We start from the raw sequence: 25,253 nt of genomic DNA, 5'->3' as shown, positions 1-25,253 counted from the left end.
GTTTGTTTCTCCTTGATGAAATCTCCGCCCCCCCCCCCCCCCCCGGTTAACTCTACTTCCCTGTAAACCAACCACCCCACCCTCCCCTACCCTCCCCCCTTCAAGCACCAGTTGCAGAGGCAATAAAGTCATTGTTACTTCACATTCATGCATTCTTTATTAATTCATCACACAACTAGGGGGATAATTGGAAAGGTAGCCCGGGATGGGTGAGGGAGGAGGGAAGGAAAAGGACACACTCCAATTTAAAACTTTAAAACTTATTGCTATGGAAATCATCTAGGGTGGAGTGAGTGGGTGGCTGAAGGCCCCCCCACCATGTTCTTGGGCGTCTGGGTGAGGAGGCAATGGGACTTGGGGAGGATGGCTGTTGGTTACACAGGGGCTGTAGCGGCGGTCTCTGCTCCTGCTGCCTTTCCTGCAGCTCAACCATACGCTGTAGCATATCAGTTTGATGCTCCAGCAGACGGAGCATGGACTCTTGCTTTCTGTGTGCAAGCTGACGCTACCTCTCATCTTCAGCCCGCAACTTCCTCTGTTCCTCCCGCGATTCAGCCCGCCACCTCTCCTCCTCAGCCCGCGATTCAGCCCACCACCTCTCCTCTCGCTCATATTGGGCTTTTTGATAATCAGTCATTGACTGCCTCCACGCATTCTGCTGTGCTCTGTCAGAGTGGGAGGCAGTCTGTAGTTCTGTAAACATTTCATCACGTGTCCTTCGCTTACGTTTTCGAATATTCACTAGCCTCTGCGAAGGAGAAACATTTGCAGCTGGTGGATGAGAAGGGAGAGGTGGTTAAAAAAGATACATTTTAGAGAACAATGGGTACACTCTTTCACGTTACATTTTGCTGTTCACATTACACAGCAGATGTGCTTTCGTTACAAGGTCGCATTTTTCCTCTTATATTGAGGGCCTGCCTGTTTGGTGTGAGAGATCACTCACGCAGTGCCAGGTCACAGATTTCAGCTTGCAGGCAGCCATGGTAAGACACAGTCTTTTGGCTTTTTTAACCTTCTTAACATGTGGGGATGGTTTCAAAGAGTACTGCTATCATTAACCATACCAAGCACCCGTTGGGTTGGCCATTTAAAATGGGTTTGCAATGTAAAAGGAGGGGCTGCAGTTTCAGGGTTAACATGCAGCACAAACCCAACTAATTCCCCTCCCCCCCACACCCAATTCTCTGGGATGATCACTTCACCCCTCCCCCCACCGCGTGGCTAACAGCGGGGAATATTTCTGTTCAGCAGACCAGGAAGGGGCACCTCTGAATGTCCCCTTAATAAAATTGCCCCATTTCAACCAGGTGACCGTGAATGATATCACTCTCCTGAGGATAACAAAGAGAGATAAGAAATGGATGTTGTCTGCATGCCAGCAAACACCGGGACCATACGCTGCCATGCTTTGTTATGCAATGATTCCAGACTACGTGCTACTGGCCTGGTGTGGTAAAGTGTCCTACCATGGCGGACGGGATAAGGCAGCCCTCCCCAGAAACCTTTTGCAAAGGCTTTGGGAGTACATGAAGGAGAGCTTTCTGGAGATGTCCCTGGAGGATTTCTGCTCCATCCCCATACACATTAACAGACTTTTCCAGTAGCTGTACTGGCCGCGATTGCCAGGGCAAATTAATCATTAATCATTAAACACGCTTGCTTTTAAACCATGTGTAATATTTACAAAGGTACACTCACCAGAGGTCCCCTGTGTACCCTCAGGGTCTTGGGTGAGTTCGGGGGTTACTGGTTCCAGGTCCAGGGTGATAAACATATCCTGGCTGTTGGGGAAACTGGTTTCTCCGCTTCCTTGCTGCTGTGAGCTATTTACATTATCTTCATGCTCATCTTCCTCGTCCCCAGAACCCGCTTCCCTGTGTCTTTCTCCAGTGAGGGACTCATAGCACACGGTTGGGGTAGTGGTGGCTGCACCCCCTAGAATGGCATGCAGCTCCGCGTAGAAGCGGCATGTTTGCAGCTCAGCCCCGGACCTTCCGTTTGCCTCTCTGGCTTTGTGGTAGGCTTGCCTTAGCTCCTTAATTTTCACGCGGCACTGCTGTGTGTCCCTGTTATGGCCTCTGTCCTTCATGGACTTGGAGACCTTTTCTAATATTTTGCCATTTCGTTTACTGCTTCGGAGTTCGGCCAGCACTGATTCATCTCCCCATATGGCGAGCAGATCCCGAACCTCCCGTTCTGTCCATGCTGGAGCTCTTTTGCGATCCTGGGACTCCATCACGGTTACCTGTGCTGATGAGTTCTGCGTGGTCACCTGTGCTCTCCACGCTGAGCAAACAGGAAATGAAATTCAAACGTTCACGGGGCTTTTCCTGTCTACCTGGCCAGTGCATCTGAGTTGAGAGTGCTGTCCAGAGCGGTCACAATGAAGCACTGTGGGATAGCTCCCGGGGGCCAATAACGTCGAATTCCGTCCACACTAACCCAATTCCGACCCCCTAAGGCCGATTTTATCACTAATCCCCTAGTCGGAGGGGGTGTAAAGAAACCGGTTTAAAGGGCCCTTTAAGTCGAAAGAAAGGGCTTCGTCGTGTGAACGTGTCAAGGCTTAATTTGATTTAACGCGACTAAAGTCGACCTAAACTCGTAGTGTAGACCAGGCCTATCACTAGGAGATATATTCCCTAGAGGAATAAGAGAAATGAGGAACTAAAAGTCATTTAACTTCTGTGTAGTCAGTTTCCATACCTGAAAAAAATAGCTATAATTTTATTTGATTTGAGACCTACAGATGAAGAATGCTACATAACAACTAAGCATTTTTGTTATTCCCTCTTCATCTAGTCCTAGAAGCCTGGATGCTATATCAACAGCAGTTAGTGATTCAGTTACTTTCAACACTTTCTATTACAAGAAACTCATTTTGGAGTATCAAACAGTTACAACTGAAACTGTGGTGAGTGTCTAGAAGTCCCCACTCTGCTGTTGAAAGGTCAATTTGGCAGGAAAGAGCAATTTAAAATTATCACTTTCCCCCCTCTATTCACTCCCTCTCTGTAAAATCCCAGTTGCCTTTCCTCATTCCCTCCCAGGCTGGTACTAATATTTTTGTCCCTCTCCCCATTAACTGTCCCTTTAGTATTTCATATAATGAGTTTAGAGATTACGGTTTTGTTTTTCAGTGATAAGGTCCCAGCTCTACTCCCCTGGGGGTTGCTGTGTGGGAAGAGCATTATCTAAAAGGATTTAGCAACCAATCAGAATATGCGTTTGGACTATCAGTAACTGCAGACAAACTTTAATTCAATTTAGACAATCGAGGGGAAATGGCCTTAAAGCTATACTTTAAATCCTACATAGGGGCCAAAGAAAAAAATATTCTGGCATTTTTCTTTTCAGCAAAATGTAGACATAATACTACCATTTATACTTTGGCTACATACTAGCGAAGGAGTATTCCTACCTCTGAGCCAGCGTCATTGAAATAACTCTCACAAAACAAACAAACAAAAAAGTATTCCCTCTGCATCAGTGTAATGCAGCTGATTTGGCAATGGAATGCATTTTTTAAAAAAGCTTACAACATTCTAGAGGCAAATTATGACTCTCCTGTTTGAAGAAGTATTTAATAAAACTCAAGCCTTTTCAGTTTATCCTCTCTAAGGATGTGTTTTGCTCTCATACTGCTTGTGGTTTGGGGCTGTAGTTATTTATGGTAGCATAAATGATAATATTTTACATCAAGTGACACTGATAGCACTGTAATACCTGTGAGACTAATAAGTAACATTACTGTAGAGTGTTTCTTTCCTTTTAATTCATAATAAAAATGGACATTGTGAAAAAATTATTTGAACATTTAGGGGCAAATGAAAAGCATACTATCTAAGAACTCAGGTAAAAATGGGGCTTCATGAGCTGCCTAAATGCCTAGAGTGACTAAACCAAAGCTTCTATTCCAAATCCAAGACCTGTCATCTTGCACTGTCACTGTGATTAGAACACATCATAACAACTGCAGTGCTCATGAAAGCAGACAACCTACTGCGAGTTCGCATTAATCCTAGACAATGTTAAAGCTAGTTTGCAGTGTTATGGATGCAAAAGCATAGCCACTTATATTTCATTTTCTGAAGCTGTTCCCCCCCCACACACACCACCATTCCGAGAGAGCACACACTTCCCACATGGTACTAATATTTGCCCAAATTAAAGGGCTTCTGGGTAAGCTGGTAAAACATACTGTAGCATTATCAAGAAATTTTTGAACTTCCTGCCTTTGCTCTAAGGCTGCACATAATGTAAATCTGGAGCAACCCAGTCAGAACTACATCCCAAATGGTGTAAATTACACCATAGTCAGTATGGTGAAGTTAGTGAAGTAAGAAGTAAAGCAAATTACAGAAAATGTAAGTGAATACATAACAAGTGAAAGCAAACCGTAGGAACACATCAATGACACAGAAACACGAGTCTTCAAATGGCAGATTGATCATAACCCAGCATGTACAAGGAGTGGAAGAACAGAAGGAGGAGGAGGTGACTAAAATAATTTTGAGAGTTTTGCACCCCTGAAAATTTTCAGTCAGGTCAACATGTCTCAAGAAAACTATGAAAACAAAAATGTACATCCAATCTTTGTACTGCAATTGTGTTCAATTTTGAGTTCTCAGATGAGGTAAATGTTTCCAGAAGGATCATAACAGGAATGGGCAAACGGTATGGGAGAGAGGGCCTTCAGGATCTTCTTCCCATTACAGACAGGGTGATGGGAAAGAGGCCGCAAGGTCTTTGTAGTCACAAGGATGTATGTTGTTTGAGGGACAGCTGGACACACTTTAAACTAAATAGAGCCTGCTTTACATCAAATGAGCAGACTTTTTGTCTTGGTAGAAAATGCCAGATAAGAAGTTCAGGACCGTTCAGTACATAACATTTCCCCCACTTCTGGACTGGCCACACTCATCTTTAGCTTTAGCTAACAGGTTGTCAACTAGAACTGGTTGAAAACTTTTCTAGAAAGCATTTTTTCCATTGAAACTAAAATGTTTTATGGAAATATATCTGTTTCCTGAAAAAATTTTTGTCAGGAGTTTCCCAGGTCCAGGATGGATTTCAGGGGGAGAAAGGAGGGAAGCAGAGGAGGCCAGAAGGAGGAGAAAGACCCACAGAATAGCCAATAACCTATTGGTTAGGATGTTCAGCTAGTCTGTGGGAGAGCCAGGTTCAAGTCCCTGCTCTGCCTGATTCAGATACATCTGGGAGGCAGGAAAGTATTACTATACCTAGGGTTGCCAAGTGTGGTTGAACGTTGTCCTGGAGGTTTCATCACATGACAAAATCTTTAATTAAAGAGTACTCTTTAATTCCTGGAGACTCCAGGACAATCCTGGAGAGTTGGCTACCCTAACTATACCCAATTTACAAAAGAAAAATGGAGGCAAAGAGATGAGGTCACTGAGTCAGGAAAGTACTTAAACCTGTGTTTAACTTTAAGAACATGCTTAAGTCCCATTGACTTCAATAGAATTTTAAACACAAGGCAAACAACTTGGCAAAGTTCACTCAGGATCTGCTGAATCCTAGTCCAGTGCCTTAACCACAAGGCCATTCTTCCTCTGCAGGGCAGTATGGCTGTGGTACAGTAATTTCACAGGTATGTAACATCTTGTAAGATTTACCTGGAAAGTGTGCAATATCACCATTTCCATACATTGAATAAACTGAGATAGTGTAGTAAATCTCACAAGATCTGAGACGCATTTCTGTGCTACATTTACAATTACTTTTTGTCACCACTTCACCTCCTGGATGACATGTAACCAGGTTTAGCTGTCTTTCTGGAGTTAATGTTTGACAAAATATTTCATCGTAAAGTACTAGCTCCAAGGTAACAGTCATAAGCAAAACTATTACATTGTTGAAGAGTTTCAAGGAAATGATGAAAGGAGAAAGGAAAGACATGGCAGAGATACTATCACACTATGTAGAAATATTCCACAGAAAGAGGAATGGGCAAGAGTGACAAATGGACACAGAGGATTAAACCCCCCCACCCTCCAACATACTGTTCAGCCCTATTCTAGACAAATACCTGATGTGCTGTATTTACCTATAACAAAGAGTTAAAGCTTCTGTCCTTTTTTCATGTTTGCAGCACTCGTATAGTTCATGGTGCCACCAAATTATTTTGAACTGAGCTGAGTTTGATAATGATCTTTGTTGAAATTCTGTCCCCACTGAAGTCATTCAAAAATTTGAAATGATTGAATTCCTCAAGAATATACTATATTGATGATTGAGGTCCTGGCAAGTGGTGGACATAAAAAGTCCTAATAAAGAACATGACCCCTGAGTCACTCCCTAGGCTCCTCGCAGCACAGTTCCCTTAAAAGCCATGGTGCTATTTGCTGCCACCGTCACCCAACTACACAACTTCCCCTCCACAGGAGTAGATATTCAGCAGAAGTCAATGAGCAGAAGTTAACATTTCTTTGAGGAGAACTACTCAAACAGCGCAGGGCAACCAAGAACCAGCTCAGGAGTATAGCTGGGTGAAATTTTTCAGTCAAATGGGAAATTTGACAAAAAATCCAGTTCCAGGGCAACTAAAGCTACTCACAAATTTGAGCCAAATTAGGCAGATAGTTTCAGCTGAATAAAAAAAAAATGAGGAAAACAATTTCAAAAATATTGAAACAGTTTCAATTTTTAAAAGCAATCAAAATGACATTTGAAACATGTCATTCAACCCCAATGATTTTTTCCCCATTATTTGCTGAAAGAAAAAAACAGAATTCAACTTTGGTTCAACAACTGTTTTTTGGGGGGATTTTTTTGGTTCTGCTGCTAAATGAAAATATTAATTGCTTGCTCAGCTCTAGTCCTCATGCTCCTACTACTTACCCCTTTACATTCACACTCCTGCCCAGCATCCAAACCAGCAGCAGCTCTGTCAGCTTCCCATCCTCCTCCCCACCCACACAGGCCTCAGTTAGAAGAGACCATAAGGGCTGCTTGCAGGGGTTTTGGAGCCATAGATCACTGCTTCTGACATCTCCAAACTAAGCATTGTGCAAGCAGGGAGGAGAGGGGAAAGCCTTACCCTCCCCCATGCAAAGGTTTATGAAATTTGACTTGCCAAATGTTTTTTCTGCCATTTTGTGGGTCATAAATTAAAAGTTCTCCAGCTGAGTGCTACTGGCTGAGAAAAGTATTAACTTCTGCCGGACCATTATTCTGCAGCATGCTACACCAACCCACTGTTCCTTACCTGTACCCAAGCACTAACCAACAGAGCTTCAGCCATGCACAGTGACTATGGAAGAGGCTGTCAGGAGTTATTGAGGCTTTTCTGACCCTTATTACTTACATTTGCTCAGTGCTGTGCCTCAAAGTAAAGGGGTGCATACAACCCTGCATTTTCTGAACAATTTCAGAGTAAATACATTGACACAACCACTAGTAGTAAGTACAGATGCAATTCAAACCAAAAAATCAGCAGAGTAGATACATGTTTGTCTTTTCATTTATAGGAAGACCTGTAACTTTTTTGTCATTTGTGGCCCTGCATGTCAAGTTAAAGTAAAATCGGTTGTGACCTCGACTAAATGTCTTATCTTTCTTAGGCAAAAACATTGTTAATGGCAACAGTATGTGAATGTCAATAACCATTCTGTACGGAGATGAATCAGAAGCACCTCTAATCTCATCTGATCATTGTGCAGAGCAACGCAGTTATTTTCCTCATACCTGTGTTTCCAAATGGTCTTGCGTTCACTCATCATTGTATGCTGTCAACTGTAATTCTTACTGGCAATTGATATTTTTAAAGAACAGTATGACTACATTATAAATAACAGAGTCCTTATCACTTCCCATGAGTTCAGCATGGCCATGGGCAGGCTGGACTTCAAGATATACATATAGACAATTATTATGCAGAGGGATTATAAACCCTGGCAGACTCTCAATTAAAGCCATTCCATTGTGAGCCACGGTGATAAAACAACCTAAGATTTGCACAATAAAAGAATAATTATCCATTTACCTCTTATTGTATAGTGTTGCCTACATTTGTTCCTAGTGTTTTATGGAATCTACTGTGGAATTATATATTGTGCTCATTGTAAAATATTGAAATAAGACTTGTCATGTAACTACAATGTTTTAGCAAAATGAAGTTACTCTAGGCAGCTGTGATTACAGCATAATCGATGCCACTTAAAGCGATGCCAGATGGTTGTGTGCAACATCGCACTATTATGAGAAAACAAATGCTCTATTTTAAACAGCAAAAATAGTTTATAGTATGATCTAAAGTTGGTAATGGAAAGAAAGAACATCCTCATTTGTCAGGATCCTGGTGAGACTGGCAGTTCTATGCAGCAACAACATTATAGGAATGAATAACTAGCCAGGAAATTTGGCTTGTATTGCATGGAAGCTTACAGATGGTGGATGAATTCACGTCTATCATGTTTTTTCCAATGCACTGACTTTTACACATTGCTGCCAGCTGGAACGTAGTTTTGAAACTAGAATATAAATCACCTTCAATATGTTCCCAGCATTTGAAATAAAAACAAATTTTGAAGCAGGTAGGGGAAGGTAATTCAGATTGAAGGAAATCTTATGGGACCTAAATTAAAACCTAATGGGCTGAATTGTTCATCGGTGTGAGTTAAATGGCTTATACCACAGATAAGTTTAGCCCCTGTGTATTTTCCCCCCTTGAGTAAAGAAAAACATACCGTGCAAAAGTTGATACACAAATGATATCTAATCTACCAAATACCCTGCCATTTTAAAAGTAAGGTAGTTTGGAAAGCTTTTGCATTAAAATGTATCCTCACCAGAATATGAAACATCTCTCACAAAAGATTAAACCATGCATAAAATAAAGAGCATGAAGCACAAATGCATTATTAATTTTGTGTGTTGATCTGATGGAAGCATCCAGAGGCCTGGATCAGGATGCCTGTGTGTTAGGATGATGTGCAAACACAAAGGTAGACATGATCCCTGCTCTAATGGACTTACAAGGAAAAATGTATTTCCATTTTTTAAAATATATAAAAGTAACATTTACTTTTTACGTGCAGACATGCATAAAGAACTCACCTGACCTTCCTACATTTCAAGCTCTGTTTCTCTAAATCTGGTAGGTACTACTAAGAAGCAAATAATCCTGATAGTGATGAAGTGGACTGTATAGCTGGGGAGAAAATGATTTCCCCTTCAAAGAGTTTTCAAAAAGTCTGCTTTTATGATAGACTGAGTTGACTTCCCTGAGGAAATCTCAAGCATTGTTTATGAATGGATAATTCTATGCTTAAACCTATAAGACATTTTACAATAGCTATGATCAAATATGATTTGGAAATCCACTGAACCACTTTGATCTATACTTACATTGTGCTTTGTGAGGTTGGAAATGTTAGTTGCTATTGCTTGTAGCCAGTCCATACAGTCTTCAGCAGAGAGAGACTGAATTATTCCACTGCAAACTCCATCCACAGCAATTACTTGGAATGCATTTTGCCTGTAGACATGTCATAACAGATCAGGTCAGAAGAAAAAGTCATATGTTCTAACATATCATCTTAATACCACATGTAGAAAAGCTTTTCTTTCAACCACAATAGTCAACTACTGAACTCTCATCTTATTTGTTATCTCATTTTATATATATCTGACTTTAATTAAAATGAATGTAATAACAGGTCAATCGAGATGATATTTAACTTCTATAGATGGCACAGCTACAAAGATAAGAATGATTGCATGAAAATCTTGAGCAACATTTTCAAACCTGACTATTTAAAGTTAAGTTCCTAAATCCGTATTTAGGCAGTTGATTGAAATTCTTAATATGGATTTAGGAGCCTAACTTTAGACACCCAGGTTTGAAAGTGTTGGCCCTTAGACTGAATGATTACTCAGTTCTGGGAAATTTATGATGCCTCTACATCAGTTAAAGAACAATGTTTTTCCCTCAGAATTCCAGTTCATAGAGTCTCCTCCAAACACTTACCCGAATGGCTTCAGAAGCTAAATAAATGAGAATATTTGGTGCATTTTTAAAAAAAATTCAATATTTATACAACTGTATCTGGGATTATTTGGAAGTTTAAAAACTATTATATGAAGTGAAAAAATATAAATGCTAGAAATTCATTATCAAACACTGAAAGCAAGGTTTCATGAAATGTCATAAAATAAACATTTCATCCCTAAAAGCTTTGATTTTAAAACCATTCTTTAAATGAAGTTAGCTTAGTGTCTAATTGTTCTACGCTGGTTCCTATAGGTGACAGAGTTTTTGTTTAAAATGATCCGGTTCTAAACTACTTACGAAAGGATTGGAGAATTCAAAATTGATCCACAATGATTTTTCTATATTACCTTTCTGCAATATTTGAGCACAAACGAAAGTCTATGATTTACCCATTGACATAAGTGGAAGCCATCCAAGTAACCTAATCTGGTCAGTTATATAATGAGTTGTCATGCATTACAGACTGATTTACTGCAGTTGAATGCCAGGCAATTGCAAAGCAAGAGAAAAATTGTGTATACTAAGTACTAAGGGACTTAATTTCTTCAGTAAAGAGCCTTTCTGAAATGCAGCCTATAGGAGGCTCCTGGGTCTCTGGCCGAAGAGCCACCGAAGCTGAGCCTGATTCCATCTCCCAGAACAAGAAATTGCAAAGCACATGGAGAATATGGCACCCACACTTGGCATTCTGTGACAACTCCATCCTTCAGCACTAAATTCATAGTTCAAAATTAGGCATGTGTCATTCAGGTACTGTGAGAATAGCTCATCCACAGTCAGTCATCTTTAAGAGGAGGATTGGGTCTCACTTAATGAAATCAGTTGCTGACATCATAAAAGATTTTGTAAAGATTCTTTCTACTTCTTAAAACTGCATTATAGTTCTGTGGAATGTGCAGCTTCTGTATATCTAGCACACTGGGGTTCTCTGTTTTAGTGGGTTAGTAACCCCCATATTCGGGGTGACTGTTGCCTTCATCCACATCTAAGAACAGTGCCAGTCAAAGACATGCCTGTTTTCCCTTTAAATGCCCCCATCATAACCTCAAAGGCATGGAGTCTTTCTGAACCATCCAGGGAAAAAAAATGGATAGCCGTTCCTTGAAGGTTCTCTCCTCCTCCATTTAGGTTGGAAAAGGTGGGTGGCTGGGAAGTAGGGATTAGGCATCACCTGAGCAGGTGGACTAGCTGGTGGGGCTCAGGTAAACTACTGGCTCCTGTGCATCCAGGGGAGTGTATATAAGCCCTGTTCCTCCAGCCTGAGCCCCCTTCCCATGGTTGGATTGTTCTGGTCAAAGACACATCTGTTTTCCCTTTAAATACCCCTTCTGACTGAAAGTCAGGTCCTTACTTCACACAAACTCAACAGAGACCACTTTCAGGAAAACAGACTGATTCTCTGTTTTGGGCAAAGAATGTTTTTTCAGGACTCCTGGCAAGCAGACAGTCGAGTCCCTTCTTAGCAAGGATTTTTCATCTGGAAGAGTCAAAGAGAAGTTCTGACTCTCTTTTAGGCATGGAAAAAATAATCAGAAATTCCTTCTTGACAAGGAAAAAAAGTCCCTTTTCAGCAGGATATTGGGGCATACACACACACACACACACACACACGCATATACACGCACAAAATGGTTGGTCACTTGGTTTCAGGGAAGCCAGTTCTGACCCCTTTCTTATCATCAGGGAGTAAATGCAGCTTCTCCTAAGCAAAAAGCCCACCAAAACAGAAAAACAAACAAACAAAAACAAACAAAAAAACCCACCCAAGGCCTTCTACTGGCTGAAGCTTAATGAGCATCAGATAAAGGACTCTCCTCCAGGCCTGGGCATTTTGAGATGATACAGAATCTCCGCTTTAACCCCAGTGAAAAGTTTGAACCACTTTGATGTTCATATATATGATCACATAGACACAAATAAATCAAACTCATGGTTTGTGATATATAGAAGAAAAAATCTGATTTCAAATACCCTTTGGTTTGCACCACATTTTTCTATTCTATGGTATAGAAAATATTTAAGAACATTGGTTCTGTCTGCCAGTTGATTTCTTGCTGAATTAGTTGCCTGAGTAGAATTCAGGTTCCTGGGCTTCTGCAGCACGAAATTCATGGAAGGTTTTAAATCAATAAGCCACAAGGCATAAGTCTGGCAGCATGCAGCTTTATTTTCAGGTTAAAGTGTTAGTATGTTGCAAATATTGCTGTTTTATTAGCTTATACTTTAATCCATGTTATCAAGGATGTGTGCAAGAATTTGGGTAATCATAAATGTGAGCATGTGTATGAAACAGAATATTTCTGTACAGTAACATTTTTAAGGTGTTATAAAAAAACCAATTGAAAGCATGTCAAAGTCTTTTTGAACACTGTCCTGAATTAACCTTCAAATTACATAGAAGGTTCCTCTCCAATACTGTGCATAAAGTGGTACATTAGAAGTAGATAAGTGATGATGATTATGGTAATGTATACAATAATGATACTTAGTTAATTCTTATATATCATTGTATATTTTCAAAACACAAACAAACTAATTGAGACATAAAAAGGCATCATGTAACACAATTTGTTTAGTGAAAACAGGCTTTTAATTACTAATTACATAATGTGTAATGACTCTATTTTTACTTAATACTGTTTTCAATATCCTCTCATTAATATTGCTTTCAATAGCTTCAGTGTTTTCAGTCATCATTAGGAATTTATCTGCACTCCTCTGATAACAAGATATTTTGAGACACTGTTGTATTCCAGAGTAATTTTCACTATTCAGAAGGGCAAGAATCTGCCTTACCCAACACAACTAAAAGTTTTTTTTAAACTTGTCCACCAAAACATTATTTTTTCTCATTGCCAACTCAACTTTCTTCCTTGTAAGTTGTGTTGGGGTTATTGTTCAGGTTACATAGTTGATACAGGAGGATACAGGGAGACTGTGCAATTATTCTATGATGAAAACACATAACATCCTTTTAGTTTGACCTAGACATACTCAAAGTTCTTTTCTGGAAATCATGGCCTGGATTTAAATCTCTGATGTACAGTTACTTTCTTAAAAGAAACTGCAGTACCTAAGTATGAACTGCATGAGTCTATGCATGTTAAGCATTTGAAATTAGAACCAAAATAGAATATAATTGTATTTTGTCAGTGTTCAAAATTAAACTTTAAGGCCCCAGATCCAACAACTAGTTACATGCATGCTTAACTTTAACCATGTGAGTAGTCCTCACTGAAGTCAATTGCTTAGTTGAGTTTACAGGAAAACAGTGTTCAAATTTGACCAAAGTAATGACATGCCTTCCATTTCCCCAGAGAAGTTTTCTGTCCCCATTTTATTCCCATTTTGAAAATGCTCTCTCTCTTTCAACATCCATCACTACCTTGTAATGAGTAATCAGGGTATGATGTAGTCCTCATCCTTCCTATACCAAGCAGAAGAACAGTAAAATGAAGCTGATGTCAAGAGCAGAGTTGGGTCAACTGAAACTGTTGGCAAATTCAGTTGAAATTTGGCAAATTGTTTCAGCCAAAAAAAAAAAAAAGAAATGGGGGGGAAAATTCCAAGTCAAAACATTTTGACATTTCAAAACAACACATTTCAATTTTTCATTTTGAAATGATTTTTCATTTAAAACAAAAAATGAATAAATAAAACCACCTGAAAACAAAGGAAAATATTTTGACTCAAAACAACCTTTTTTCCTCCAGATTTTTTGCTTTAGCCAATGAACCAAATAATTAATTTTTTTGCTCAGTTCTAGTCAGGAATACCAGACAATCATGAAATCTATGTGGTAACTGATTTGTTACCATTGCTATCAGAGTTTTGTATTTTAACTCCTGTGATTCCTAAATGCTTAAGAACAATTTTGTCTTCGTTGGTGGCAGACTGAAGTATAGAAATATACTGGGCTAGTGTGCATGTACACAGCTGCCTCCCATTTACTAGAGTAAAACTCATACTGACACCTATTATAAAATGTCTATTGATGTATGTTGCTGGCAGAATTGAAAGCAATGATATGTAGGTGTTCAGACCATTAAAATGTTGATGTGCTTATTAAGCTTGCTTGATAAGATTCAGGAACAAAAATCAACTAAAATGCAAAATATTTGGAAAGATTTTCAAGTACAGTATGATTATTATTTTTCAACTTCCTTGCTGATTTCTATTAAAACTGGCTTGAGAGCCATGATCAACAGTAGAATCATTATTAAACTAAACTGTGACAAGTAGTGAGAGGACTGAACAATCAAGTAGCTCTATGGCCCATGACTATGGGGAAATATATATTTATCTTTTCAACTGAAGTGCTGATTTACTAAGTTACCATTAAGATTATATCTATCCACAGGCAAGACAAATTTCAAGCATACATACTTATTTACCTGCACAAATCTGATCCTGGGAGGTACTGGGAAAAACGGGAATGAAGGAGCGGGATTAATCGGAGATCACACCATCTCTTCTCCCACCTAAGCCCTGATGATGTTGGCCATGAGGAACATGATAGCGTATCCTGGAAGAAATTTCAAACACTTCTGATTTTTGGCCTTTATCATAATCATCTACCATAGAGAGAGAGAGATTTTTCCTTCAAGTATTTGGTGCCTTGTTTTATGTAATAAAATCTTTCCTGAAAATTCTATTTGATCAAGTTTTATACGCTGTGGAGAGATTCCATGCTTCTTTTTTTCCACTTTTGATTGCAAAACAAAAACTGAAACAAGTATGATTGGAGGAACTGCGAACAACTGCCATCCCCTCAACCAATACTCTATATTGTAAACTATGGAAATGAATATTACAAGCCTGGGGAAAACAAAAGAACAGAATCAAATGTTACTGAATCATGTTATTGCAATGAATAGCCAAGGAAGGTGTTCAAAATTCAAAGGTAAAGGACAATATTTTGAAGTGTTGAATATAAAAGTAGCTATTCAAAATGCCACAGTTGAGGCTTATCATACAGTATTTCATAAATATTTTGAAATTGCCATGCTTGGCAACCTGCAATTGCTTTAGTACCAAATTATAAAATGCTTCGACTTCAAGGGGTCACCATATTCCTCCCATCTATCACATGTTATATTAATATGCAGCAAGCAGCATTTACATTAGATATTAGAGAACGTTCTAATTATAGGGGCAGTTAAGCTCTGTAATAGGCTTCCAAAGGAATGCATAGAATCCCCATTATTGGAGGTTTTTAAGAAGAGGTTGGACAAATACATGTCAGACATGGTCTAAATATATTAGTCCTGCCTCAGTGCAGGGGGCTGGACTTGTTGACTTCTCAAGGTCCCTTCCAGCCCTATATTTTTAGGATCCTATGGACATAATTAAAATGACATTAAAATAAAGCAAACAGAATATCTTCACAGATAGCAATGTCTGTGTGTGTGCATGTGCGCACATGTGTACATGTGTTTTGTATATGCTCCCTTGACCTACACAATACAACACATTTTATTAGGACACTCCAAAGCAATTTTCTACAACAGTAATTTTACTGTCACATTTCAGGTTTCTACTCTCTATCCTTCAGTTGTTTCCAAAATGCTGAAGAATATCTTTGGGGCATGCATTGTCTTTTTAATTAGTGCTTGTGCTGTGCCTAGCACAATGGGACATAAATCCCTGATTTGAGATTTTTAGGTGCTACTGTGATATTATTACTACCACTAATAATAATAATAAATTAATAATAATAACAATTATATTATTATAAATGGGAGACAGAACTACTTACAGAAAACAAAAACCACAACACTCTTAAAGCTGAGAGGGCTGAAATTCAGACCCCAATGAAGTCAATGGCAAAATTCTTATTTAGTTCAGAGGGGCCAGGATTTCACGCCAGACCTGGTGAAAGTTTCAGAAAGTTATGAATGAAAAAGGGATTATAATGGAAATACATAGAAAACATTAACTACAGCAATCACCAGTCCTATAGCCATACTGTATTACATAATCACGCACTATGTTGACCCTGTGCCTGGCGGGGGCGAGGGGGGTAACAAGCTCCAATACATCATTCACTACATATCACTGATGGAATCAGTACTCACTGTCCATTCTGTCTACCAAGAACCCAATATGCTTTAAATTATACCTATGTATAGTAATTTACTCAGTGAAAACTAATTACTAATTGCATAATGTGTAATGAATCTACTTCTGCTTAATATTGTTTTCAATACCCTCTTATTAAGTACAACATTTTCGTTGTATTTAGTCTAGAGAGTTACACTCTGGTAATTATGAATGAGATATAACTCATACCAAGGCATAGGGCCACAAAATGTAATACGTGGTGCATCAATGCCCCATTCTGTGTGTGTAACTCACATTGAAAAATAGAGATCTGTGTTGTGTACACATGTATAGTGCCAATAGAATGGAGGGAGTTCATTACTGAAAGAACCCCTATCATTAAACATATTCCATGCAGGCAGAAACTTGTGTTTTAAAAACTTAACCAGTTCAAAAATATTTTTATCAGACCACAGCAGACCCATCACACTCAGTGACACAAATGATTTTTTTCATGGGGCAATTATACTTGAAAAGTGGGGTCCTAATCAATGCCTGCTAAAAGCTCAGAGAACATTCCATTAAGATTCAGGTCATTGGCTATTGACTTTGTTTCATATGCAGCAACTAAATTATTTGGATTGGGTATTGGATTGGTAAGATTTTTTGCTGGTGACTCATTCATAAAGTGTGTTTTGAACTGCAACACATTTCCTAAGGTGACCACTGACTAACAGAAGTGAATCATTGAGTCCCTTTCATAAATTAAGGTTTTTTTAAAGGTGTCTGCACAAATAGCTTCAAATGACAAACTTGTCTTTAGAAGGAAAAGCCTGTGAAATTCCATCATGAGGGATACATGATTCAATCTTCAAAAGACAGGAAATGTATATTTAAATTGCATGAGCAACCTTGACTCTGCTCCTTTGGCCTATATACTATACAGTATACTATGTAATTACAAACTCAGATAATGAAATGTAGTATGCAGTATTTTTACACTGAAAGGTGAATCTATTAAGACCTACAGTAAATGACGCAGAACTCAGGAGTCATTCATTCATTCATTGAATATCTTGCATATAATTGACTTCCATGACTCTTTCCATAAGGCATACAAACGTTAGGAGATGTATCTTGTATCTAAAGTTGTAGAAAGTTAAAATATATATTATACTAGGGAAATTCTGTGTGATCATTTATTGTAATGCATATGCACAAGGCAGCGATCTTAACTTCGTAACTTTGAAATAAGTGTATACTGTATGGGAGAGGTTACAGTGAAGTTTGGGATGAAAATTAATCTCAACCAGCAATACTCGTAATTAAATGGTTTATTTTCCACAGAAACATCATGTATTTGTCTTTCAATTGAGACAATACATTTATATCTTCTGAATCTACAGCTCATATGATCCTTGAATTAAATGTCTGCATGAAAACCACCTCCTGGCTCCTATTCTGGCACCAGAAAAATGCACCAGAAAACTGTTTTAAGCATCCAGCTGATAATTTCCCCACTCCCAGTGAGTCTGAATCCCGGGTGATATCTAAGTCTATTCCATCATCCGTCACAGCCCCCTTCCTTCATAATCTGTCTTTAAGCAGCAGCTACAAGCCAGAGAATTGTAGAGCAACCCTAAGGCTGTCGTTAATTTATCTAGGAGCCAACCATGGGATTAAAGGAGCACAAAGATTGGCTAAAGCCAAATAGAGCACTAGTGCAGCGAGGATCTGGGATTATAACATTAAATACAATACTACTTTTACCACCAATTATTTTTCCACGGTCCAATTACATTTGAAAAGTGGACTCTTGATAAATGCCTATCAAAAGCACAGAGAACACTCCATTAAAAATTCAGTCATTGACTGTAAGTCCAGTGGGCCTGGGTTTGATCCCTCAGATGTTGACTTTGTTTCATATTCAATCATTACATTATTTGGATTGGGTCTAGTGGAGATTTTTTGTTTTATGTATATGTAAACTCATACTTTTCAGCCAAAATTGTTGCATACACCTATTATTATTTCTCTATATCAAAAGGTTTTTATAAAAATGAAGCTGGTCTGGTAACCTGACTTTTCAAAGCTTCGGCACTCTGCAGCTCTTACACAGAAATCACACTCTGGAAAATTACAAGGTGCACCCACTCTGTAGAGATTTATGTATGATCTAGATAACCAGGAATCTCAAGGTTGAGGGCATTTGGGGTAAAAATATACTGATAAACTCATGTACAGCCAGTAGCTCTGTTCAACACACACACAGACACAAACAAAACAAACAAAGCACATACAATCCTTTTATACAAACAAATTGTTTCATTTCAGATACTCCAGATGAGATGAATCCTTCTCTTTGTATTTCTGTCATGATCAGCATTGATGTTTTCAGTTGTAATTAGGGAATGAATAAACTGCTTAAAATAAAAATAAACAACAAAACCCACCAAAGCATATTTTGAGTTATGAAATAACTGATAACTTATAAACTCTTTCCCCCCATCCTTTTTCTTATGAATTTTGGCTCATTACTGGAACCAGACACAAAAATGTCAAAATGCCTCAGGAAAAGACTATTTGTGTTTCTACTATGTCCAGGAGCAGGAAGTTCTCTAATGTTCATTACTGAGACTGTGCTCAAAGTATCTCTTGCCATTATATGTTTCCAAATACCACACATTTCCTGAGATCTCCAAAAGAACTATAAAATTTTACAGCTCCTCAAAGCTGCAAGGCCAGAAAATACAAAACCAAGTACAGTAAAAGCTGTTTTATCCGGCACTTCAGTAACCGGAAAGCTCTATAAATCAGCATTTCTGATCTTCATTGAAATTCGGGTTTATAGTCTGGTTGGCGCGGGGCCGGCAGGGGGTTGGGGTGCAGGAGGGGGTGCAGAGCACAGTATCTGGGAGGGAGTTTGGGGTGTGGGGTGCTGGATTTGGGGGGCACTCACCTCAGGCAGCTCACCGTAAGCGGCGATGTGTCCTGGCTGCTCCTAGGCAGAGGTGTGGCAGGCGGCTCTGCGCACTGCCTCTGTATCACTCCGAGCGCTAGCTCCGCCACTCCCATTGGCTGGGAACCACAGCCAATGGGAGCTGCGGGGGCAGCACCTGCAGGCGGAGGCAGTGCACAGCACTGCCTGCCGCACCTCCACCTAGGAGCAGCCAGGATACGTCGCCACGAGCGCCCGAGGTGAGATTCCCCCCAGATCCGGCACCCAACACCCCTCCCGCACCCAAACTCCCTCCCATAGCCTATGCCCCGCACCCCCTTTGCACCCCAATGCACTGCCCCTCACCCCCTCCCACACCCAAACTCCCAGAGCCCATGCCCCGCACCCCCTCCCATGCTCCAACCCATTGCCCCTCACCCCCTCCCACACCCGGACTCCCGCCCAGACCCCACGCCCCGCAACCCTCCCATGCCCTAGCCCCTCACCCCCACCCATGCCCAAACTCTCTCCCTGTTAGTTAACCGGCATTTTGCACTTACCTGCACCCCCTCCCCCATTTCCCCAACATGCTGGATAAAACAGCTTTTACTCTAATACTACATATGCATTACACTTTAGAGAGGGAATTATAGTACTAAAATAAGAAATTGGAAAATAGGAAAGGAAGGTACAAGGGAGGGGAGACAAAGGAGGAGGAGTTAGGTGGAATGGAGTTTGGGCATTCCTTCAGCAATCTGAAAGTCTTTTATCCAAATGAATCTAAAAACAGGGTCCAAATTTCCTCATAGATTCAAAGGCCAGAAGATACTATTTTGATTATCTAGTCTGGCTTCCTATACGGCAGAGGCCATAGAACTTCACCAAAACAATTTCTACAGTATATCTTTTAGAAAAGCATCCAATCTTGATTTAAAATTTATCAGTGAATCCACCATGACTCTGGGTAAATTGTCCCAATGGTTAATGTAGGCCTTTTTTCCAGTCTTAATTTGTCTAAATTCAACTTCCAGACATTGGATTATTAAATATTTGTTCCTCATATACATATTTATAGACTGTTATAAAGTCTCAACCTTCTCTTTTTTGAGCTAAATTGATTGAGTTTCTTGAGTCTATCAATATAACGCATATTTTCTACTCCTTTAATCATTCTCTTCTCTAAACCCTCTCCAATTTTCAATATCCTTCTTGAATTGTGGATACCAGAATTGGACACAAGAACGGGACACAATATTCCAGCAGCAGCCATACGATTGTGAAATATAGAGGTAAAATAATTTCTCCACTGCTACTCAAGATTCCCTCCTTTATGAATCCCAGAAGTGCATTCACTGTTTTGGCCACAGTGTCACACTGGGAGCTCATGTCCAAACGACTATTCAACATGACCTCCAATTTTTTTTTTTTAGAGTCAGACTTCCCAGGATCGAGTTCCCCATCTTGTAAGTAAGGTCTACATTCTTTGTTCCTACATGTAAACATTTATATTTAGCTGTATTAAAACACATATTGTTTGCCTGAGCCCACTTAAAAAAGTGATCCAGATAGCTCTGAATCAATGACCTATTCTCTCCATTATTTACCACTTCCCAATTTCTGTGTCATCTGCAAACTTTATCAATGATGATTTTATGTTTTCTTACAGGTCATTGACAACAATGTTAAATAACGTAGGGACAAGAAACAATCCATGTGGAACCCCACTGGAAACACACCTGCTCGCTGACTATTCCCCATTTACAACTACATTTTAAGACCTATTAGTATGTCAGTTCGACAGAATCTATTTTCCATAAACCCATGTTGATTTGCATTAATTACATTAAACTTCTTTATTCTTCATTAATCAAGTCCTGTATCAACTGTTCTATTATCTAACCAGGGATCGATGTCAGGCTGACAGGCCTAAAATTACCCAGGTCATCCCTTTTAAAAATTGGCACATTAGCTTTCTTCCAATCATTGGGAACTCCCCCAGTGCTCTAAGAGTTATTGAAAATCAACATTAACTTAAAACTCTAGGCTGCAAGTTATCTGGACCAGCCGATTAAAAAATTTCTAACTTTAGTAGCAGCAGTTTATCACTTTCCAGAGATACAAGTGGAATGGCAAGAGTGGTAATGAGACTATATCATCTGTTTTTCCCCAAATATAGAACAGAAATATTAATTGAACACTTCTGCCTTTTCTGCATTATTATTGATGTCTACCATTTCTATCTAATAATGGACCAACACCAATGTCAGGATTCTTTTTGTTCTTAATATATTTTAAAACTCCTTCTTATTGCCCTTAACTCTGATGGTCATAGATTTTTCCTTGTGACCCTTTGCTTCCCTTATCAATTTTCTACAATTCCTAACTTCTGCTTAATATTCATTACTATCAACTTCCCCATTTTTCCATCTGTTTTATTTATATATGCCCTGCCCTTTAACCAGTATAGCCTTCTTCCTCGATTTTGGGGTTGTGGCTTTATAGCTATCTCCTAAGGTGTTCTTAAATGATTCCCAATTATCATATAATTTTTTGTGATTATATTCTTCCTCTCAGATGATTTGGCTCATAATTGTTTTCAGTTTTGTGAAATTGGTCCTATTAAAGCACAATGTATATTATATATATTGCTTGCATACTATAAATGTATTCAAATCATGATCACATGAACCTAAGCAACCATTAATCTTTTAGTTCTGTGATCAGTTTCTCTTTATCTGTTGAAAAACAGACTAATAAAGAATTCCTCTATGTCGGCTGTAACACTTTTTGAGTTAGGAAATAGTCATCTATAATGGTTAAAAATTACAAGGATCTTTTAGTACCGGTAGCATGAAACCTCCTACATACGTCACTCAAATTGAAGTCCCCCATGATCATAGAGTCATAGAAGCTTTGTTTTTCATGAAGCTTTGTTTTTCTCTACAAATTATAGATAGATGTATAAGAAGTGGTCATCCTGTTCCCTTGTGCGGTTTGGTAGTCTGTAGCAGACAAAAACTTATACCCTCCTCATGTGCTTACCTATTAGAATATTGATCCAGAAGCATTAAAATAAATAAATAAATACATAAATACATAAATTAATTAAAATAAAATAAATATATAAAATAATTTTCTTCTGAATTATGAATTTTTACATAGAGTGCCACTCCCCATCCCCTTTTGCCCATTTGATCCTTCCTAAATAGGTTGCAACCATTGATTTTAATATTCCAATAGTGCAAATCATCCCATGTTTCTGTAATACCAACTAGACAGAATTAATGCTCATAAATTCTAATTCCTTGTTTGTTACCCCAGATCTTAGCAGTGATGTGCAGCCAATTAAAGAATTTCTTCTCTTCATATCCTTTGGTTCTGTAATTAATTTTGTTCTCAATATAGATTTCCACCACAACTTCAAGAACCATCACTTGCTCATTAAAATCTCTCTGAAACACTCCCACACTAGCTTCAACTTCCTGGACACCACTATAAGCTTCAACAATGGAACCCTAGAGACAACTATATACAAGAATCCATGGATCACCACACCTTCCTTCAGAGATCCAGCAACTACCCCAAATACACCAAGAAATGCGTTATCTATAGCCAGGTACTCAGATACCACAGAATAGGCTCTGAGGAGAAAGTCCAGGATATGCACCTTAACACACTCAAAATTGCCTTCACCAAAAAAGGACACTCCACCAAAGAAGTAGATCACATCCTTGAACAGGCCACCCAAATACTATGAGAGAACCTGCTTTAATACAGAAATAAAAACCTCTGACCGCACACCCCTAATTGTCACTATCACACCAAACTGGAACCCATACAGGGTATCATCAAACAACTATAACCCATACTCAATGGGGACCCCATCCTGAAAGAAATCTTTATTGAATCCCCTCTTCTGGCCTTCAAACTACCCCCCAACCTCTCCAACCTCATCATCAAAAGCAAGCTCCTCACAGACCAGGATACACCAACTCAAAGCAGCATCAGACCCCACCAAAACAACAGATGAAAAATCTGCAGACATATCTGCACTGCTACAATGATCAATACCCACAAAACACACTTTTCAAGATCCATACGTCTTACGCATGCCTATTACAATATGTGGTATACCTCATCCAGTGTACTCAATGCCCCAATAACCCTGGGGTGAAACCAGCCAATCACTACATGTCTGACTGAACTCACACAACATAATGATAAAAGACAAAAACGCCATATCGCCTGTGGGTGAACACTTTCCCCAAAGCGATCACTCTATAGCTGACTTATCAGTCCTCATCCTCAAAAGAAACCTGCACAACACTTTCAAAAGATGAACCTGAGAGCTGAAATTCATAACTTTGCTAGACACTAAAAATCATGGACTGAATAGAGACACTGGATTTATGGCTTAATACAACAATCTATAATCCACTAACAACCTCCGCCCTTTGTTCTCCCCATATGACTGGAGGGGTGTTAATGGGCCACTTCACCTTGAATGGTCCCTTGAAATATGTGTTAACTCCTTATGCTAAACAATCTGTTCCACCTTGTATTTAGCTGTGACACTCTAAACATGTTTCACAGAACTGAAGATGAGTTCTGTCTAAGCGCAAAAGCTTGTCTTTCTCACCAACATAAATAGGTCCAATAAAAGCCACCCACTGTGTCTCTCTTGCTCTCAGCATGTCATTTTTTGCTGAGTGCTCATATCTTCCTTGTTTCCCCCCCTCCTTTTGCTATTAATTTAATACAAACTGTGGTTTGTAACCCATCATTTAAATCAGCTTCTGTACCAAATGACTGGAGGATAGCTAATGTGACACTAATTTTTAAAAATGGCTCCAGAAGTGATCCTGGCAATTACAGGCCAGTAAGCCTGTACTAGGCAAACTGGTTGAAACTATAGTAAAGAACAGAATTGTCAGACACATAGATGAACATAATTTGTTGGGGAAGAGTCAGCATGGTTTTTGGAAAGGGAAATCATGCCTCACCAATCTACTAGAATTCTTTGAGGGGGTCAACAGGCATGTGAACAAGGGGAATCCAGTGGATATAGTGTACTTAGATTTTCAGAAAGTGTTTGAGAAGGTCCCTCACCAAAGGCTCTTAAGCAAAGTAAGCTGTCATGGAATAAGAGGGAAGGGCTCTCATGGATTGGTAACTGGTTAAAAGATAGGAAACAATGGGTAGGAATAAATGGTCAGTTTTCAGAATGGAGAGAGGTAAATAATGGTGTCCCCCAGGAGTCTGTACTGGGAGCAGTACTGTTCAACATATTCATAAATGATCTGGAAAAAGGGGTAAACAGTGTGATGGCAACATTTGTAGATAACACAAAACTACTCAAGATAGTTAAGCCTAAAGCAGACTGCGAAGAGCTACAAAGGGATCTACAAAACTGGGTGACTGGGCAACAAAATGAAATTCAATGTTGATAAATGCAAAGTAATGCACACTGGAAAACATAATCCCACCTATACATATAAAATTATGGTGTCTAAATTAGCTGTCACTACTCAAGAAAGGGATCTTGGAGCGATTGTGGATAGTTCTCTGAAAACATCCACTCAATTTGCAGCGGCAGTCAAAAAAGCTAACAGAATGTTGGGAATCATTAAGAAAGGGATAGATAATAAGACAGAAAATATCACATTGCCTCTATATAAATCTATGTCACGCCCATATCTTGAATACTGCGTGCAGATGTGGTCGCCCCATCTCAAAAAAGATATATTGGAATTGAAAAGGTACAGAAAAGGGCAACAAAAATTATTAGGGGTATGGAACGGCTTCTGTATGAGGTGAGTTTAAGACCTGCCCACAAGCTAACTATATGACAATATGCCAGTCTTGATTTGCATGTCTTAGTATCCTGTAAAATACTTTTTTTTTAAATAAACCAATATGATGATTATTCTGTGATGCTTGCAAGTGAAGCCAAGCTTGAAAGATTTAAGTATGTGTAAATGACAGCAAACAACATTCTACATGTTTTCATTGATGTCATTTCTCCTTCCCTCTTTTTATTCATGAAAAGTTTCAGGCCCACCACATCTTTTTGCAAGATGTAGATACGTTTTAAACAAGGGTCTTGTCTACATATTTCAGCAATGAATAAGCCTGTGACATAATTAGTGCAGCACAGGGTGACAGGGGATGGATCACTTGATGATTATCTGCTCTGTTCACTCCCTCTGAAGCACCTGGCATTGGCCTCTTGTGGAAGACAGGATGCTGGGC

General features: G+C 39.2%; 1 protein-coding gene across 1 annotated transcript in view; it reads right to left on the bottom strand.

Annotated features, from left to right (window-relative positions):
* Positions 1 to 25,253, bottom strand: part of SNTG1 (syntrophin gamma 1) — a 245,729-nt gene that overhangs the window by 150,807 nt on the left and 69,669 nt on the right. The window contains exons 9-10 of the mRNA XM_026659517.1: positions 14,416 to 14,546; positions 9,376 to 9,505 (exon numbers count right to left, since the gene is read on the bottom strand). Of these exons, the coding sequence (XP_026515302.1) occupies positions 9,376 to 9,505; positions 14,416 to 14,546 (261 nt within the window). The remainder of the gene's footprint in view (positions 1 to 9,375; positions 9,506 to 14,415; positions 14,547 to 25,253) is intronic.

Source organism: Terrapene carolina, unplaced genomic scaffold (assembly GCF_002925995.2).
Source record: "Terrapene carolina triunguis isolate 2854851 unplaced genomic scaffold, T_m_triunguis-2.0 Scaffold58, whole genome shotgun sequence".
NCBI lineage: Eukaryota > Metazoa > Chordata > Testudines > Emydidae > Terrapene > Terrapene triunguis.
This window is presented reverse-complemented; position numbering and strand designations above follow the sequence as displayed.